Here is a 19817-nt window from a genome sequence, read left to right on the forward strand (position 1 = left end):
ATTTTTTTCTTAAAATGTACGTTTTTTTTTTTTTTTTTAATTTTTTTAAAAAAAATTTTTCTTAAAAAAATATACGTCAAAAAAAAATTTTTTTTTTTGCATTTTTAAACTATATTTTTACTTTTATACATTTTTTATTTGATTGAAGAAAAAAAAATTTTTTTTATCCGCCCTTTTGGCATTAGTAACGCGAAATAATGCCAAGTAATAAAACTACAATCATTTTTTAGTCTGTTTGGTTGGAGATTTTAGTTGCTTGACTCAGCTGATGGTCATCTGCTTTCTTCGAGCCTGAACAACACCATAAACAACAGCAGCAAGACTCCTGCACATGCTTCTGTTCCTTGCGCTGATTCCAGATTGTTGAGTGTCCTTGCCGAGGACGAAATAAGTCTCCATGGTGCCTTTGCCCTTAACCTCGATCATCCCGCGCTTCTGCGTGTGGTAGCCACGAGCTTCGAGGATCTTGGCGCTGTCCCGAGGAACCTGGATCTTCCCCATCACTCCGGTGGAGTCCATGCGCGAGGCCTCGTTCACGGTGTTGCCCCAGATATCATAGACGGGTTTTCTCGCCCCGATCACCCCGCCGACAAGCGGTCCGAAGCTGATCCCGACTCGCAGGTCAAAGTTGTTAAACGAGTGCACGTTGACGTCTTCCAGGCGGAGGCGCATCGCCACGGCGTAGTCCACCAGCTTGCACAGGTGGTCCATGTCGTCCTTGGTTGGGTCCAGCGTGCTGGGATTCAGTCCAGATGCTGCCATGTAGGTCGCGCCCACTGTTTTTATCTTCTCGATGCAGTGGAATGGCGGCTCGTCAAGCAGCTCGTCGAAGTCTGCTATTATTTCATTCAACAGTCTGATGCACTCCATTCCTTTGTTCACATCTTCGGAATAAAATTCCGTGAAGTTTGGCACACTCGCGAACATCACTCCTACTTTGTCTCGAGATTGAGAGTATAATTCCTGCAATTAATTATTTTTAATTATTTAATTTTTTAATAAAAATTAAATTTAAAATTTTAAAATTACATTAATTTAAAATTTTTATTAAAATTAAATTAGCTTTTTAATTATTTAATTTTTTTATAAAAATTAAATTTTAAAATTACATTAAATTAAAATTTTTATAAAAAATAAATGAGCTTACTTCTAAAAATTTATAAAATTATTTTTTTTTTATTGAAAAAATTATTACAAAAAAATAAAAAATTTTTCATCTGTAAAAAACTTGAAAAATTGTGAGTGCAATTTTTAAAAAATATTTTTTTATTCTAATTTATTATAATTTTTTTTTTTCAATTTCTACAGGTGGAATTTTTTACGATATTCAAGTTAGCTGTCATTTGACAATTTTTCAAATTTATTTAACAAAAAGGTTTTTTCTAAAAAATCGCAATTTTTAATTTTTTTAATGTCTAGATGTCAATTTTTTTGATTAATTTTTTTGACAACAATTTATTTGCTAAAAAAATTCTAAAAATTATTAAATATCTGCTAAATTAATTTTCATAATTGTTTTACTAATTTTTTTTATGAAATTAAAATTATTTCAAAAAAATTGCATTTTTAATTTTTGAAAATTTCTTCATGCGAATTTTTTTTTTTTTAATAATTTTTGCAATAATACTGAAGTTAGCAGTAATTTAAAAAATTTTTTTAAGAAATCAATTACAATAAAAAAAATGCTTCTAAAAATTTTTATATCTGTCAACTACAGTGTAATTTTTTGCAATAATTTATTTGCTAAAAAATTCTAAAAAAAATTAAATATCTGTTAAATTAATTTTCATAATAAATAAATAATAAAACAAATTACCTCAGGTGGATGTTCAGCTGTCAAAAAATGATTAGCGACATGATCAGGAAGAATATTTTTCAACAATTGCATATTATTATGCTTAGACTCCATCATGTCCCCTAGTTCCCGTTCAGCTTGTTGTTTCCACAAAAAATCTAATCTAGAAGTAACTTCAACTTGTCTCCCATGGTAAGTCACAACCACAAGGAAGACCATTAAAAAGATAAGCATTTGTGCAGACAGCGGCATAGCAGTTCTACCCCAAAAATCATAAAAAATTAATTAACATAAAAAAAAAAAAAAATGTAAATATATACTCACTCATTAGGATCATCATCAGTCATCAAGAACAACTCCTGATACCCTACAAGAATTAATCCGGCATACATGAAGACGATAATAGACGCCAGAACTGTCTTCACAAGGTAGTACAATTTGAGAGCTGAAGCTAAGGCCATTAAACAAAGAATCCAAGTAAATACAATGTACTCAGAGCGAAAGCACGTTTTGTCTAATTTAAAAATTGATGACTCTGTCGAGTTAAGATTATCATTAACATTGACACTCAATATTCTTCTTGCTTTATATTTATAATTATTCAAATCTTGCTTGAACGCTTGAAATTTTCTTCCGTGTCTTTTTAAGACAGTGTGTCTGTGATTTAATTTTATTTTTTCATCATTTAAATAATTATCATTATTATTATTATTATTGTTATTATTATTATGATTAAAATTAGACCCTTTAATTTTATTTTTTGGCAGATCTGTAAAGAATTCTTGATTTTTTTCATCAAAAGCGACTTTTAAAAAATTAAATATAAATTTATCAAGCCCAGGAATAATTTTATTTTCATTTAAAATATTATTGCTATTGCTGTCATTAAATTTTTCGTAATTATTTTTAGAGATAAGCTTATCCATCACGGGGAGAGACTCCGAAGGGTTGAAAGTAGCCGCAGGACATCCCAGGACTCCAATGAGCGACGTAAAAGCCATCAGACTGATTAAAATGCAGATGAAGATAGTGCGATGAAGTTTATTGTGCGTCAAAGTTGACGAGGCGTTCTGCAGAACTGCGGGAAGAGTTTTGAACTCTTCAGCCATCACGAGAATCGAGCAAACGATCAGAATCGCGGTGGTGAAGAAAAGAGACGCTAGAAGAATTATACAGTCAGGTACGATGATCGCCTGGCAAATGGCGATAAACAGCCAGATTACGAAGCAACAAATCATGTTTGACTTGAACATGTCTTCTCTTAATTGTCCGAACTTTGTTTCCAGACTCTCGTCGTTGTAACGCAGCGTCCAAGCGTTTATATTGGCCAGTCTCATACGCTTGTTGCTGGCGGTTTCGAACCCTCCTGCAGCTCCGCCGGGCTTTTTATCACCTCCCGCAACTCCCGACTCGTCTTCCTCGTCTTCAAGGTACTCAGCTTCCAAGTTGCTCATTGAATTGGCGCTGTTTAAATTCTCAAACGGAATTTCAGGAGTCCAGTCGACTCCTATATCGTCTTCGTCCTTGCAATTTGCCATGTTGTCTTTACTGCTGCTGTGGTTGTTTGACAGCAGTGCGTTTGCTATCTTGAAACTCTTCTTGGATTTGCTGCCTGTTTCGTCCTCCGTCCAGATCTTTGGACGTGATGATTGTCTTCTTTTTGAACGCAGTGGCTCGGTTTGTTTTATTAGGTAAGTTACTACTTGACGGTCTTTTAGATAATTGTCTCGGTCTACTCCGTTTCCTGGTTCTACTTCGTATACGTCGTTTAGACATTTTAATGTTTCTGCTGATATATGTACTCGTCTGCAAATAAATACATAAATGTTCATTATAATTTTTTATTTTTATAAATAAATTATTATAAAAAAATTAAACACCTAGAAATTTTATAAAAATAAATTACAATTGCAAATTTAAAAAAAAAAAATTCTTTTTTGTATAATTTAGTTGGGTAAATTAAAAAAAAAAAACATCATTTGTCTGCTGATTTAACTATAATAATTATATATACTAATTAGAGAATAAGAAAAAATTTTTGGCGAGTGTATTTATATCATAAAAAAGGTTTTTATGGTTAAATTTGGTATCATTCAATTTATTGTGATTAATATTTGAGCTGGATTCGAAGATTCTCTCTCTCTAGATACATAATTAAAAAATAACGTTGTATCTTGTGAAATATTGACATTTTTAAAGATATAAGCTCATCCCGACCTTACATTTATCAAGACCTTTCATTTGAATACCCACATCAATTTTTTCATATATTTTATATATTTATATATATTATATATATGTATATATAAAAAATATATCAAAAATGCATGTGGGTACTCAAATGAAAGCTTTTGATGAGTACAGCATCAGGATGAGCTTAGATTTTTAAAAATATCAATAATTAAGAAATGACCTTGTATTTTGTGAACTGTTGACATTTTTAAAAATATAAGCTCATCCCGATATTACGCTCATCAAGGCCTTTTATTTGAGTACCTACATCAATTTTTTATATATTTCATATATTTATATTTATATATATGTAAATATGAAAAATATATGAAAATGCATGTGGGTACTCAAATGAAACCTCTTGATGAGTGTAACATCGGTATGAGCTTATATCTTTAAAAACGTCAATATTTAAGAAAGTACAGTGCAATTGAACAAAAGTAATTATTTAATAAATTAAATGTGTTTAAATTTTAATTTATTGAAAATTTTCCTAAAGAAGACTATAGTCTTATTTGTGTATCCAAAATTTATTTTTACAAGTACTCTATTTGCGCCAACAAAAACAAAAGATATATTTTCTTTGATTAATTGTTATTTAAATAAAAAAATAATTATGTCGTTTGTTTATTTTTATTCGACCCAAATATAAAATTAACTGAATAAAAAAAAATAAAGTAAAAGAAGAAATGCAATTATTTAAAAATAGAATTTAGAATTTTTATTTTCTTCTTATGAAATTTTTATTGCACTTTGAAGAACTTTAAAAATTCTTTAGTTCTAATTTAATAAATTAAAAAGTCAAAAATGTCGGCTAAATTTAGTATCATTTACTGTCTAGCTAAAGAAAAAAAAAAAAATAAATGAATAATTTAATAAATTGACCTAGTAAAGAAAACAATGACACGAATATTAATAATTAATAAATATACCCAGGTATTCCACCACTTTCTAAATGGTTTGCCAAAGTAACATCATAACTCCATACATCGAACTGCCATTTCCTTAAACCAAGGACTCCACACAAAACTGACCCGCTATGAATACCAATTCTCATATTTAAATCCGTCTGAAAAAAAAAAAAAAAAAAAAAAAAAAAAATAAATAAATAAATAAATAAATAAATAAATCAATAATTAATAACAAATAATTACCTTGGTGGTGTATCGTATGTCCCGAATAGCTTTAATCATGTGAAGACCCATTTCAACGCAACAGTGAGCATGATCGCTTCTCGCAACAGGAAGTCCTGATATGCAGTAATAACAATCTCCAAGCAATTTAATCCTCAGGCAATGATTTTCGGCAGAAAGTCTGTCGAACCGGGCAAACAAATCGTTGAGGACCTTGACCAACTCTTGAGCGCTGCACTGACTTGCCAGTGCTTTAAAAAATAAATCAACATGTCAATTTGAAGATATACAATTTGACACAATGTCAACATTACACTAAATTAATATTAATATTAATATAAGTAATTTTAATAGTATTGTTGTCACTTTAATAATAATAATTAAAATAATGATAATAGTACTGTCAAAACAAGTAAACGGAAAATGTCATGTCTAGTACAGTTGAACTATTTCGTAAGAATAACTAATGCTATGACATTATATTTAGACTAATGTCGAAAATTTGGAACAGTCTAAAAGATATCTTAATGACGGAAATACACATAAATCATGTTATTGTGTGTGAATAAATATTTAAACATAGTTGCGGTTTCTAAAATTAATATTCCGTATTATTAAGAGAGTAAGCAAAATTTTTTAGCCAGTGTATTTATATGATAAAATGGGTTTTTAGGGTTAAATTTGGTATCGTTGAGTTTATCTCTAGATACATAATTAAAAAATGACCTTGTATCTCGTGAACTATTGAAATTTTTGAAGATATAAACTCATCCCGATGTTACACTCATCGAGACCTTTTATTTGAATACCCACATCAATTTTTCATATATTTTATATATTTATATATATTATATATATGTATATATGAAAAATATATCAAAAATGCATGTGGGTACTCAAATGAAAGCGTTTGATGAGTGTAACATCAGGATGAGCTTATATCTTGAAAAATGTAAATAATAAAACAATGACGTATTTTGTCCCGTAATGATATTTTTAAAGATATAAGCTCATCCCGATGTTACACTCATCGAGACCTTTCATTTGAGTATCCACATCAATTTTTCATATATTTTATATATTTATATATATTATATATATGTATATATGAAAAATATATGAAAAATGCTTATGGGTACTCAAATGAAAGCTCTTGATGAGTGTAACATCGAGATGAGCTTATATATAAAAAAAATGTAAATAATAAAGCAATGACGTTGTATTAATCTACATATAAATATTATGTACACACAAATATGTACTTACTCAACTTAAAAAATTAATCAACCAAATAAATAAATAAATAATTAATAAATTGATTAATTAAACATGAAAAATAGAGAAAAACATATAAGATATTAATAAATATGAACTTTAGATTATTTTACCAGTAAATCCTTTAATATCAGCAAATAAAATGCTGACATTTTCATAACGGTGAAGATATATCCTGTGAAATTGATTTGGTGTGAATGAAAATGTTCCACCACTTGCTGTCTCACGGGCAATATCTCTTATCATTTCTTTAGCTACAAAATCTGGAAGAACTAAAATTAAAAAAAATTAATAATAAAATAAATATTTTCTCTCTAATTGTGTAATTATAATTTTTTTAAAATCTATTATTATTAATTTTTAGCCTATTAATCGTAGTTAATATTATAATAGAGTTTAAAAGGGAGATTTATTGAAATTTAAAATCGATTAATGGCTATAAATACCCCACAGGGTCATCGAGACTTCTATATACAACAAAACCAATCGACTGTGAATCCACAAGGCGATTCTTTTGACATCCGGTGAGGCGCATCTTACGGGCCACCGGTTGCGAGTTATAGTGTATCTTATCCACTATGCCCCAGAGTTTTATATTTACGTGTCACTGATACTCGCAAAATGCCGTAATAACAAAAAATATTATTGAAGAAATAAAAATCTGAGAAGCCAAACTCCAACCAGCAAATTAATACCTGAAAGCAACAGTTTTTCCTGTCTGTTATTTTCATTCTGGGTTCTCTGGCGGGTCTCCATCGACCTGTGAGTCTCCAGGAAGGCTTGCCGCTGTCCGCGGTCCGTCAGGTACTTCGTGTACATCCCCGCGAGGTTCACTGCGAAGTACAATAGGGTGTTTGTCGTCAGCATTCTAATTACACAGACAACGTCTTTCAGCTAGAAAAAAAAATTTTTTTTTTTTAGAGTAATGTAAACAAAATGTTAAACATCTGATGTTAATCATCATTAAATTAATAATACTAAAGTTAGGCAACATTGTTTATTCTTAATTATTAAATTAGAACTGAATAATATTTTTTTTAAATTGCATTTATTGTTTTTTAATTTTTTAACAAATGAAATTTTTTAAAAAATTTTTTTGTAATAATTTTTTTAATAAAAAAATTTGAAAATTTTCATAATTTTTTTTATTAAAAAAATTAAAAATAAAAATTGCATTTATTAAAATTTTTGTAATAATTTTTTTAATAAAAAAATCTGAAAATTTTAATAATTTTTTTTATAAAAAAAAATTAAAACCAAAAATTCCACTTGTAGAAAATTAAAAAAATTGTAAGTGGAATTTTTTTTACTTGTAATTAAATTGTTGAAAAAAATAAAAAATTGTCGGCTAATTTTAGCATCGTCATAAAACTTACGTAATTAGAATTGTAAAAAAGCGTAGTTATTATCATGGTCATGTGGCTCAGTGCGGTACCAGAACCTGCAAGCACGCACCATCTCAGCGGCAGCGGGAGCATTGCATACGGCGCGTAAACAACGAACAGTATGTACCACATTATGCGCTGCTGAGATGAAAAATTTAATCCAGCTGCTATGAATCCTATAATTTATTTACAAATTATTTTGATTTATTGCGTTTAACTGTCTACAAGGTATTTTTTATAAGAAATAGTATATTTATAGAATACGGTGATAAAATTAATAGACCTGTCATTTTTTTCTGACACTGAAATTAGCAAAACACTTGACAAACTTTTTTTATTTTTAAAATCATAGTCTAGAAAATTAATTTAGCCAAAATTTTATTATTTTTTATAATTTTTTTAATAAACAAATTATGGAAAAAAAAAATTGACAATTTCAGGAAATTTTGATAAATTGAAAATGCAATTTTTATTTTTTTAATTAATTTATCATTTTAAAAATTTAAATATGACAATTTTAAAATAAACTTTTTTTTTGCGACAATTTATTTGATTCAAATTAATTAATCAGATCTTTTATAATTTTTTTAATAAATAAATTATGGCAAAAAAAATTTGAGTTCAACATTTTAATAATTTAAAAATACAATTTTTGTGTTAAATTAAATTTAAAAATTCTCGAGTGACAGCTAACTTTTTTTTATATTATATTTATTTGTTATAAAAATTATTTTTATAACAAATAAATTATTAAATAAAAATTTTAATTAAAAAAAAATTTTTTTATATTTGATTTTTAATAAAAATTAAAAAAATTTTAAATGTCAGCTGATTTTAGTAACATATATAAACAAATATAATGATAATAACAATAATAATAATGATAATAATAATAATATTGTGTATATATAATAAAGACTTACTTACATACGTCGTATTTCATTAACAAATTTTAAATTTCTCAAGAACGTTAAAATACCTTGGATATTTATAAGCAGCCAAGTGCATATAGATGCCCAGTAAAGATAATTAGGCGAGAACCACCGCCACAGTCCTACTACGCACACAACAATATTTGCAAGCATGCAGCATGATACCCAAGACAACGTCTGAATTAAGCTGCTGCTGCGATCATTTCTTCTCCATAGCCACAACGAAATTATAGCAATCTATAAAATAATTTTAGGTTAGGTAAAGAGCTGTCATCCCATTGTTGATTGTTGATTGTAATTGTTCGTGAAGAAAAATTACCTTGAGACCAAGATCGACAACATTTAGCATCATCAGCGATTTCTGACGTTGCCGGCATGAATACTGGAAATATGATTTCTCTAAACTCGGACTATAGAATGCGTTTGTTAACGATGGGCAAAATATTCCTTTGTACATACGCCCACGCTTAAATACATCTGCAAGGTAATTATTATTTTAGTGATGTAAATTAAGTATGAAGATAAGTGCTGAGAAAATAAACTATTTTTAAGCTAAATGTCTAATTGGAATTATATTATTTTTTAACAATAAGTAATTATTTTTAAAATAATAAAATTAGTTTGTTTTCTCAGAAGAAATAAAATGTGACACTGTAATTAGCAGAGACTTGACAATTTTTTAATTTTTCTTTAAAAATAAAATAAGTTTAAAAAATTGCATTTAGAATTTTTTAAAGTTTCTAAAGATTAAATTAATTAATTTTTCTTACTATAATTAAAAATGATCAAATATCTCTAAATTTCAGCATCATAATAAATATGACCCTGAAATTTGCAGACATTTTTTTTAATTTTTTTTTAAATAAACCAAGTCAAAGATTATTCTTACAAATTTGTATTTATAATTTTGTAAAATTTATAAAAGTAAAATTTTTCAAATAAATATTTCTTACTATAATTTATTTAAAAAATTATCAAATTATTAAAAATTATATAATTATTAAAAAAGTTATTAAATAATAAAATATGACCCTGAAATTTGCAGACACTTTTTTTATTTTTCCTGAAAAATAAACTGTCGGAAAAATTATTTAAAAAAAAATTGGATTTACAATTTTTTACTTTTTAAAAATGAAATTTTTTAAATAAATTTTTTTTGCTACAATTTATTTATTAAAAAAATTATCAAATGTCTATAAATTTCAGTATCATAATAAAATATGACACTGATGTTAGTAGACGACAATTTTTTTTATTTTCTTTAAAAAAAACTAAGAAAAATAAATTTTTCTTACTGTTATTTATTTATTAAAAAATGATCAAATGTCTCTAATTATCAGACTTGAAAATTTTTTTTAATTTTCTTTAAAAATAAATTGTCTAGAAAAATATTATCAAAAAATTGCATTTATAATTTTTCAAAGTTTCTAAAAATAAAAGTTTTTAATAAATTATTATTATTTTTCCTGAAAAATAAACTAAGTCAAAAAAATGAGTTTTAAAAATTTACATTAACAATTTTTCAAAGTTTCTAAAACTAAAATTTTTAAAATAAATTTTTCTTGCTATAATTTATCAAAAAAAAAAAATTATCAACTGTTTGTAAATTGCAGTATCAACAAAAAAAAAAAAAAAAAAAACTCAAGACTTTGTTGACAAGGAGGTTCTTCTGTCTTTTCAGATTCATCCTGAGCAACACTCGCTTCCGGCGGGTTGACAACGAGAGTGACTTCTTCCTTGTCGCAAGCCTTAGCTTCATCAAGTTGTTGGTCTTCTTCTTCTTCAAGAGGTGGCGGACCGACGCCCCAGGCAGCAAGACCTTCTCTTCCGAGCCGTTCGGACGTGAGCTTCTTGACCGCTTTGATCCATAACTGTTTCCTCGGAGAAATACCCAACCTTATATGAAACCATGCAAGAAGAAGAAGAAGAAGAAGAAGAAATATCCAAATTAAAATTTCTTCTCAAGTAATTGTTACTGATTTAATGATAATTATATTATATTACTTTACATACTCGTCGATGCCTGGTACGTCGGGTTCCAGCATCATGGTCCAAGTCTGTTCTGTAATCATTATCTCTCGATGATGAGAATTGCCCCCGTGCCTTTATATTTCTTCTATAGTGAACTTCACGTAGCCATTTAATTTAAATAAGCTTACGCGGTTCATCACTACCCTGCATGCTTGTCTGCGTGGTCATTGGTAAGGATGGAGAATATTACACAGGCAACACTGATTAACAGTGATTAAATACAAACAGGGATTGATTGATTTGATTTATTGGTTGATAATATTATGTAGAGAAGAAGATGCCTAAATAATTTTTCGTCACCTGCAACGCAAAAATTTTGTTTGGCTTCTGGCACTTTTGTTCACATCTTCACCGATTTTTTTTTTTTTTTTTTTTTTTTTTTTTTTCAGATATTATATTCTATAATTCGAGTCTGAAGAAATATCACCAAAACAACATTCAGAGCCACTAATGTAAGCTGCGCGGGAGGAAGAAAAGCAACAAGTAGTTTTTCATCATTCAAGACATTTAAAAAACAAGCTTGCTATTTAAAAATAATTATTCTAAATAAAAGTAAGTAATAAAAATAATAAATAAATAAAAATAAAAATCTAAAATAAATAAATAATAATCTAATTAAGCCACACCAATTTTAGCCATACAAGCCTTTTTTTTTTTTTTTTTCATTACATTTCTTCATTATCCTTTATGATGATTTGATTCCAATCAGCCGGATTAGTTGTTAACACGCGATGCTATAATTGTTACTATAATTATTAATTATTAATTAATTAATTAATTAATTAGTTAGTTAGTTAGTTATGATGTGATGGATGATTAATTACTATTAATTACGTATCAACAGTGTATTTATTAGTCTAATAGGGAAGCAAGCATGTTATTCATTACTTGCCTTGCCTTTACTTGCGCTTTTACCTTTTTAGACCGATTGACTCGAGTCAACTGGTTAACTCGACGTTTGAAAGCCACTGACCGCCCGCCTTGTCGTTATCCATTGACGTCACTGAAATATACTAAGCATGCTTTCATCCCCTCTTAATTATTGTTTTTTAAAACGTTAGATTCTAGTAACATTGTGGCTTTACCTTTATTATATTATTTATTTTAAGATTTATTAGAAAATTATTTTAAAAAATATTTTTTTTTTTTATAACTAATTTGGTATGAAATTTTTGAATGATAATTTTTATTAAAATTCATAAGAAATAATTTTTTTTTCGGGTAATTTACTTTTAGACGATAATTAAATTTGATGCTTCATATAATTTTCAAACCAATTAATACTTAAAATTTTTTACAATAATTTTTATAAAATAAAAACTAGCAACTAGCTACTTTCTTAAATATTAACGTTTTTCGAAGATGTAAGCTCATCCCGATGTTATACTTATCAAGAGCTTTCATTTGAGTACCCACATGCATTTTTAATATATTTTTCATATATATATATATATATATAAAATATATGAAAAATTGATGTGGGTACTCAAATGAAAGGTCTCAGTGAATGTAACATCGGGATGAGCTTATATCTTCGAAAAATTTTCTTATTCTCTCAATGATATAGATAATAATTAATTATATATAATTATATGAACGATTTTTATTAATTGCTTTCTTACATTGAAATATAACTATTAAAAAAATACATTTCAAGAGTCTTACATAAAAACATTAAATATTAATTATTAATATAATCGCTTAAACGATTTCATGCTCAGATTTAATCATTTTTACCGCAAGTGTTTCTTCTTTTCTTATTAATATTGTCTAATAATACTGTATTCTTCATTATCAAGAACGTACACAGTACGCTATTAATTATTAAATAACTTTCTCATTGTTAAATACTTAAATTTTGTCTTTTAATAACAAGATAAATGAAGAATAAAATATATACTTTAAATATATCAACGCCCGTAAAAAATTGGACCCAAAAAAAATAAACTGAGCGATAACAAAAAATAATAATTATATTATTTAAAAAAAAAAATAATAATAATAGTAGCATCAATAAACACAGCCAGGGGTTTAACCAGACCCTCATATTGCTTAAAGTTGTATTAAATACGGCACATAGTCGTAGGCCGGATATTTTAATTGCTTGGAAGCTTTATAAATATTATTGCTATTAATATTTAATATCATAGAAGTTATTTAATCTCGATAAATAAACTTTTGTTAGTTTATATTAAAAATTTTTTTAATAATGTAATAATAATAAGGATAATAAATAAGAAAAAATAATAATAATAATAATAATAATAATAATCTTGTTACGTTGTACCAAAGCTTAAAAAATATCAAGTTTCATTAATTCTGAGAGAATGTTCTTGTCTTTACTACCAGACGTGTCGATCAGCTCCAAAGAGACGATTTGTTTTGTTGGACTGATTGTGTCTGGTTCAATTTTTCTAATTATTGACACAAAATCTTTTTCTCCCACGAGTTCTTTGAATTTACTGTCCAGCTGCGGTTTTGAGTTTAATTGTTCATGGCCTAAATAAATGAAAAAAAAAAAAAAAAAAATTTTATTAATTAAATATATAAAATTAAGTTATTATTATCACTGTCAATAATTTTCATAGAGATTTTATGACAAATGTATTGAAAGCGATTAATTTTTTTTTGTTTAATAATATTTAATTATTCAAGTCAAAAAATAATAAAATTTTTCCAACTATTTAAAAAAATTAATAAGTAAAAAAAAAGAATATCAATTCATATAAAAATATTAAAAAATTAATTTGTAATAATAATAATAATAATAATAATAATAACTAGCAACTTTTTTAGTCACTATTCGACTGACGTGACTTGTGAACTATAAATAAATAAAATTTTACTTTATTAAAAAATAACTTTTGTTAAATTGCATTGTACTTTCTTAACTATTGATGTTTTTAAAGATATAAACTCATCCCGATGTTATACTCATCAGCAGCTTTCATTTAAGTACCCACATGCATTTTTGATATATTTATCATATATACATATATATAATATATATGAAAAATTGATGTGGGTACTTAAATGAAAGGTCTTGATGAATGTAACATCGGGATGAGCTTATATCTTTAAAAATGTCAATAATTTACAAGATACAAAGTAATTTCTTAATTATGTATCTAGAAATATAGCATTGTCGAATGCAATCTAAAAACTTATCACAATAAATTGACTATTAGTGAAAATGATAATAATGATAAAAATTTGTCATAATTAAAAAAAAAAAATAAAATAAAATAAAAATATAAAAACAGTGAAAAATAAATAAAAATAAAAAATAAATCCTTGCCATATAGCTTAGCTTTAATTCCTTGATAAGGAATTGTCAAAAATTCATCTGCCAGCGGCTTCAACTCACTATTATCCAAATTGCGCATAACCCCAGAATCGCACAAATAAACGATAGTAGACCTCGCATCAAAAACTCCCGCAACCATAGCTCGCTGCCATTTATTATCAACCTTAGCAGCGCAGAGGCTCTCAACAGTACCAAAATTTTCGTTCTTAACAAAGCCTTTATTCCCCTCACAATAACTCTGGAGCTCTTCCTCAAGAATAATCAGTGCTTCTGTTCCATGATAGGGCTGGACAACAAAATGACTAGGACCCGTGACAGTCTGAGTGACATGTACATCAAAAAATTCTCCAACTTTAGGAATCTCCGGCTTGGCCATAATCTCCAAACCTTTTGGCAACAAATTACTCCTCGAATTTTTCCTATCAATAATTCTCGACTTGGGCTTTAAATTATTATTCTTGTCCTCGTCTTCGGAATTAATCAGCTGTAGCGCGAGAGTATTATTGATAGAAATCAAAGAATAATCTTTATCCTTTCCTCCTCGTTTAAATAGCTCAACAACCGCCAGCGAGTCCTTCTTAGCCTCCTTGATGACCTTGCAGAACAATTTAACTTTAGGCGGCGCCATTTCTCTAAGAGGCTTCAAAATTTTCTTGTCACTCAGCACACTAGTTCTAGTATTATGCAGCTGAATCCCGCAAGTCTGAACCGGAAATTTTTCCACCGCCGCGGCAAGCAATTTAAAATTATTATCATGAGCCGGCGGGATCATTTGGATCCTTAGAATCTGCGAAGCGGTGACGACCATGGTCTTGCCAACGTCAACCAGCAGAACATTGAGCCGGTCTCCTTGGGGTTGCTGGATGACTTTAGCCCTCGCCATGGGTCCTTCCTCCAAGCGAGCCAAGTAAGCAACGTCCCTGGTGACCCAGTTCCACTTAACCGCAGCTCTCTTGATAACTTCTTCATTAATCTCCGACGTGAGCTTCTCAATCAAAGCATTCAACACCTCAAACGAGTCGTTGTTAATCTGAATAAAAACCCCGCCAGTCTCTTCATCAACGTGCGACAGATAAACCTCAAGAACCTCGCCCTCGCTGATTAACTTCGGGCTGCTCACAGTCTTAATCAATTTCTCAAGAATCAAATCATTGATATTGATATCTTCATCAGTGCTGGTGTCATAAAACACTCCGTTTATCAGCACACCCAAATCATTCTTCTCCCTGCTCATAACTTGGACATAACAGGATAAGTTCGTCAGTAATTCAACGCCAATCTTGTTAATGACGTTGTAACTGGATAGCTCATCGTACCCCGCAATGCTGAACCTCACTGCCTGGGGAGCCAGTTCATAGAAGCTCATATCTAGAATACACAGGTCGTTCAAGCTGACTGTGTCAACATCTCCGGTGTCAATAAAAAAAACATCCGCGCTCTCGCTCTCCGTGTCGATAAAATCAACGTAAACTCGCTGCCAAATGTCGTCTTTCTTCACGGCATAGTACCTCTTGACTTTCACCGAAGCAGGCTTGGGCTGAACCTTGCTGTAGAACACCTCTATCTTGTCAGTCATCGCGTCTCTCCGCAGACAGTAATCGTCATCAAGAATTATCCCGTAGACCTCCTCGGTGCTGATCAAACTCGTGATGTAAACCGGCCAGAGTTCTTCTTGCGGGAGCACCAGCTCCGGCATGGGCGGCTGGTCTATGTCGTCAGTCGCCGGGTTGTAAGGCAACAGAATGATCCCGTCATTCAGAACTTTTTCGCAAGTTATTTTAGCAGAGCAACTTGCAATTACATCGTCCCAATCAAGCGGCAGAGTTTCTTTGTACTTCTCCTGGTAATACTGAGGAAGCTTGTGCTTGAAGATTCCACTGGTGTGGTTGTCGTTGATGACAATGTCAATAATTCGCTCTTTTATCACTGATTTATCAACAGTAATCGGCAACTGGACCTGGGACTGGTACTTTACTCTCAAGTCAGCGAGAGCTTGCTCAGCGGCGATTATCTCAGCGTCATTCTTAGTCTTAGCGTCCGCCGGGTAACTGCTGAATTTCATGCTCCCGATTGTTATTTGGCTGTAGATTGTCTTGGGGTTGCGCTTTCCGCTGTCGGTGCACACGTACTCTGGCGGCGGCAGGCTCATCTGGAAAGCTAGGTCCGTAAGCTCTTCTCGAGGGTCGTTGAAGGTTTTTGGAGTCACTGGTGGAGTTAGAGGCAGAGACAATTGTCTGATGACTGGAGACGTGTTGATTTTTACTTCAATAGAAGGCGCGAATGTCACTCGCTTGTCGGTGGTGGATGTCTCAGTCTGCTTGGCCTCGAAGGGCGATGAAAAAGCTAGCGGATTCTTCAGACGCTCGCTCAGAGGCTTCAATTGCGGCTTCAGCCCTGAATCATTGAAAGTGTCGTTTGTTTTGCTGCTGTAATTAGGAGACAATGACTTGGGCTTCAAAGAACTATTTGTTGGAGAAACTGGAGACTTCCGATCTCGCAGATCAGTCGGAGGTATCAACGGTGGAATGTTTCCGGAAGAATTTTGTCGAGTTACAGCCGAGGAAGATGCTGACATGTTTTGAGCTTGGCTGTTCCTGCCCATTGAAATATTGTGCAGGTTGCTGACCCGGTAGTTCATCGGCGGAGATGTTGAGGAAGACTGATTCTGGAAGCCATTGTTTGCTCGCGCTGGAACTCGATCAGCTTCTGGCTTCTCAGCTCGGGACATTGAAGATGACTGTTGAAACCCATTCTGGGGCTTTGGCATGTAAAATCTGTCATCTGGCTTCTTCTGGCTGCCATTGCTACTGAAATTCTGCGCTCTGGTGGTCTCAGGCCTTGAATTTGAATTTGAGGACCAATTTCTGGAGTCGGTTGGGCGATGCAGAGACTGACTGCGTCCGTATCTCGCGGAGAAATTTGGCCGAGAATTGGAAGAAAACCTGCCGGCTGAGGAGGACCTGTTGTAATTCCCAGAGTAAGTGTTTGTCGGACGTCTCGATGACGTCGGCTTCGACTTGGAGGTCTTCTGTTTGGATATCAAATCTGCCAGGTGCTTGTTCTTTTCGTCGACTAATGCCTGAGCGTAGATTGTTCCGTTTCGGGATACTAGTCTTATTGTTGGCACGTCTTTCAGAAATTCGAGGATGTTCGCGTAACCGTATTTTCGGAAGGGAATGTACTCCTCGAACATGTCCTTGTAGTCCCGGTTTATGTTCTCGACTGCTACTCCTCCCTTGTACGCCAGTAGCATCGATTTTAATGTTTTCCCGATTTCTTCCATCGTGATTGATTTTATCAATTACGTGGAGAAGTTTTTTTTCTTCGAGTTATCTGAAATTTTTAAATATTTAATAAATATTTTTTATTTATACAATTAATATCGCGTTTCAAATGCCATAAGGGCGTATAAAAAATTTTTTTCGGAAATTTATAATACTAATTTTAACAAATTTAAAATATTTTCAAAAAAATTTATAAATTTTTTTAGAAAATTGTGATATTCAACCTTTTTTTTTTTTTTTATGTACTTTTGAAAAAAAATATCAAAAAAAGATTAAATAGAAATTTTATCCAAAAACATAAGAGCCAAAATTTTTTCCAACTTTCGAAATCTTTATTTTTTTTTTTTTTTTTTTTTTTCACGATATTTTTTATCATAAATACACCGTAAAAACAAGCAAAATAAAAAAAATTGAAAAATGTTAATTTTTCATCTAGATATGGCCAAAAATAGGGTGGACCCTACTTGTAAATACTTATCCAATATTTTTATGTAAATAAATTTGAAAAAAAAATTTTTTAATATCAATTTTTTTTTTTCACTGTAAAAAATTTAATTTGATTCAAACTAAATAAAGTTTGTATATTTAAAAATTTAATATAACTAAATATAATATGTTTGCACTTATTCAAATATCAATTAAATTCTCTGAAGTATAAAAAAAAAAAATTCTTATTTATATTTTCTAAAAATAATTATCGTACGATTAAATATGATTTTATTGTAATAAAAAATCATTCAAAATTTCTACATTTAATAAAATTATTTTTAAATTTCTAAAAATGATTTATTCAATTATTAATTAATAAAAAAGAATTTTTTTTTAACTTCATTAATTAACTTGTAGTTTTTTTTTTTTTTTTTATTGAATTAACTGCGTATATTTTTAGGCAGACTTAAAACGTCGAATCGTAAAAATAAAAATTGAATGGTTTTTTAATTGATCTGATAATGATACAGAAAGTACCAGAAATTCGTAATATTATTACATTTTGTTAAATTTTTTTTTAATTACCTTCCAATCAGTGTAACAAATATTACATTATATTAATCAATAATTGTAATAATAAACAAAGTACACTGACCTCGAAGGAATAGCCGGGTTATTTGCCACCTCCGGCAATAAAATGACAAAAGATTTATCAGCAGAGACAATCAAGCACCACTGATATCAATCTGAAATGATAACCATTATACCGTCAACAAAACTATTTATCTAAATACTAAATGTCCCACAAAAAAGTCTGTTAATATAAATGTAAAGATAATATAACATCTACAAGTACTTTGAATAAAAAGTATAAATTACGCGTAATTATATGTTATTTAAATAAAAAATTCCGTGATATTTTTAATAAAAATTAAATCAGCAGACATTTGAAAATTTATATAATTTATTTTATTAAAAAAAAAAAGATAAAAATTAATTTAGCCGACATTTAAAAATTTTTAGAAATTTTTTTTTGGAAAAATTTTACTTGAACAATAAAAAAAAAAATTTCAGATGGGAAAAATTTGAAAAACTATTTTTATTGAAATTTAATTATTAAAAAAAAAATTAAAAATTTTAAGACGTCTACTAACTTCAGTGTCATTTAAAAATTTGCATTTTTAATTTATTAAAATTTCTACAAGTCTATTTTTTTAATAATTTTTTTTTGCTATAATTTGTTTGTTAAAAAAAAATTAAAACAATAGTAAAATGACAGCTAAATTTAATCTCATAAATTTTTAACAATACTCTTCTTTAATATGATATCACTTGACAATTTTTAAATTTTACTTAACTAAAAAATGTCTTCTAATAAATTATTTTAAAAATATTACATTTTAAAATTTTTACATGTCAATTTTCTAAATAATTTTTTTCTTGTCATAATTAATTTGTTATAAAAATTTTTAAAATGATCAAACATCGGCTAAATTAATTTCCCTAACTCTTCTTTAATATATTATGTAAAATAAAAAAAAATAATAGCTAGTACGTGTGCGAAAGCTTAAATTGAACACTCGATGAATAGAAAGGAATTAATAATTCCATGCTGTCGGCACATTTGGTGTGATGATTAAATATGTATTGGTAACTCGTAGCTATATCAGCTAGCAATTAACAACTTCTTAAGTAATAATTGTTGAAAAGTTCATTACCATATGGTAATGAAATAAAAAAAAAATACTAAATCGAAATCGTTAAAAAGTATAACAAAGAGACGGTGAGTACTTACGGGTTTTTATCAATAGAAACAAGTTAGCTGTTAGTTACGGGAAATAATCGACAACAACACCGTAGGCTGGGCAGGACTGGACTGGATTGGAATCACTAACACCAAAAGCAAAGTCAGTACGGTGACACACACAACCAAGTGAGTTTATAAATATGTGCAAGAACTCTCTCGCGGTGCGCTTGTGTTGGTGAGCGCTAGAAGTTTAGATGCGAAAGTGGT

General features: G+C 29.5%; 2 protein-coding genes across 5 annotated transcripts; both read right to left on the reverse strand.

Annotated features, from left to right (window-relative positions):
• Positions 1 to 148: 148 nt before the first annotated feature.
• On the reverse strand, positions 149 to 11706 carry Adcy8 (adenylyl cyclase 78C). 3 transcript variants are annotated; one of them, XM_074254736.1, is made up of 13 exons: positions 11676 to 11706; positions 10757 to 11083; positions 10401 to 10648; positions 9072 to 9229; positions 8800 to 8989; positions 7812 to 7996; positions 7131 to 7329; positions 6549 to 6707; positions 5182 to 5411; positions 4960 to 5096; positions 2120 to 3601; positions 1817 to 2054; positions 149 to 963 (listed from the first exon to the last, which is right to left on the reverse strand). In XM_074254736.1, the coding sequence occupies exons 2-13, from the start codon at positions 10822 to 10824 to the stop codon at positions 262 to 264; spliced, it is 3996 nt and encodes a 1331-aa protein (XP_074110837.1). In that variant the 5' UTR covers positions 10825 to 11083; positions 11676 to 11706; the 3' UTR covers positions 149 to 261. The 3 variants fall into 3 exon arrangements, with proteins under 3 accessions (XP_074110837.1, XP_074110838.1, XP_074110839.1); XM_074254737.1 differs by lacking the exon at positions 11676 to 11706 and having other exon boundaries at positions 10766 to 11229; XM_074254738.1 differs by lacking the exons at positions 9072 to 9229; positions 10401 to 10648; positions 10757 to 11083; positions 11676 to 11706 and having other exon boundaries at positions 8744 to 8829.
• A 665-nt stretch (positions 11707 to 12371) lies between these two features.
• Tapas (tudor domain-containing protein 7 tapas) lies at positions 12372 to 19817 on the reverse strand. Of its 2 annotated transcripts, none has more exons than XM_074254740.1 (4): positions 19599 to 19817; positions 18459 to 18549; positions 14151 to 17423; positions 12372 to 13282 (listed from the first exon to the last, which is right to left on the reverse strand). In XM_074254740.1, exons 3-4 carry the CDS (start codon positions 17371 to 17373, stop codon positions 13077 to 13079), a joined length of 3429 nt encoding a protein of 1142 aa, XP_074110841.1. In that variant the 5' UTR covers positions 17374 to 17423; positions 18459 to 18549; positions 19599 to 19817; the 3' UTR covers positions 12372 to 13076. The 2 variants fall into 2 exon arrangements, with proteins under 2 accessions (XP_074110841.1, XP_074110840.1); XM_074254739.1 differs by having other exon boundaries at positions 14082 to 17423; positions 19599 to 19787.

This window comes from Cotesia typhae, unplaced genomic scaffold, assembly GCF_013202065.1.
Source record: "Cotesia typhae breed Kobodo isofemale line unplaced genomic scaffold, CoteBio_Ctyphae scaffold_13, whole genome shotgun sequence".
NCBI lineage: Eukaryota > Metazoa > Arthropoda > Insecta > Hymenoptera > Braconidae > Cotesia > Cotesia typhae.

Coding starts and splice junctions, on each gene's coding strand:
- Adcy8 (XM_074254736.1), bottom strand. CDS start 10,824: ATGATTACAGAACAGACTTGGACCATGATGCTGGAACCCGACGTACCA. Junction 6,708..7,130: donor GGAAAAACTGTTGCTTTCAG/GTATTAATTTGC, acceptor TTTTAATTTTAG/TTCTTCCAGATTTTGTAGCT. Junction 2,055..2,119: donor ACTGATGATGATCCTAATGA/GTGAGTATATAT, acceptor TTTTTGGGGTAG/AACTGCTATGCCGCTGTCTG.
- Tapas (XM_074254739.1), bottom strand. CDS start 17,373: ATGGAAGAAATCGGGAAAACATTAAAATCGATGCTACTGGCGTACAAG. Junction 13,283..14,081: donor AATTAAAGCTAAGCTATATG/GCAAGGATTTAT, acceptor TCATTTATTTAG/GCCATGAACAATTAAACTCA.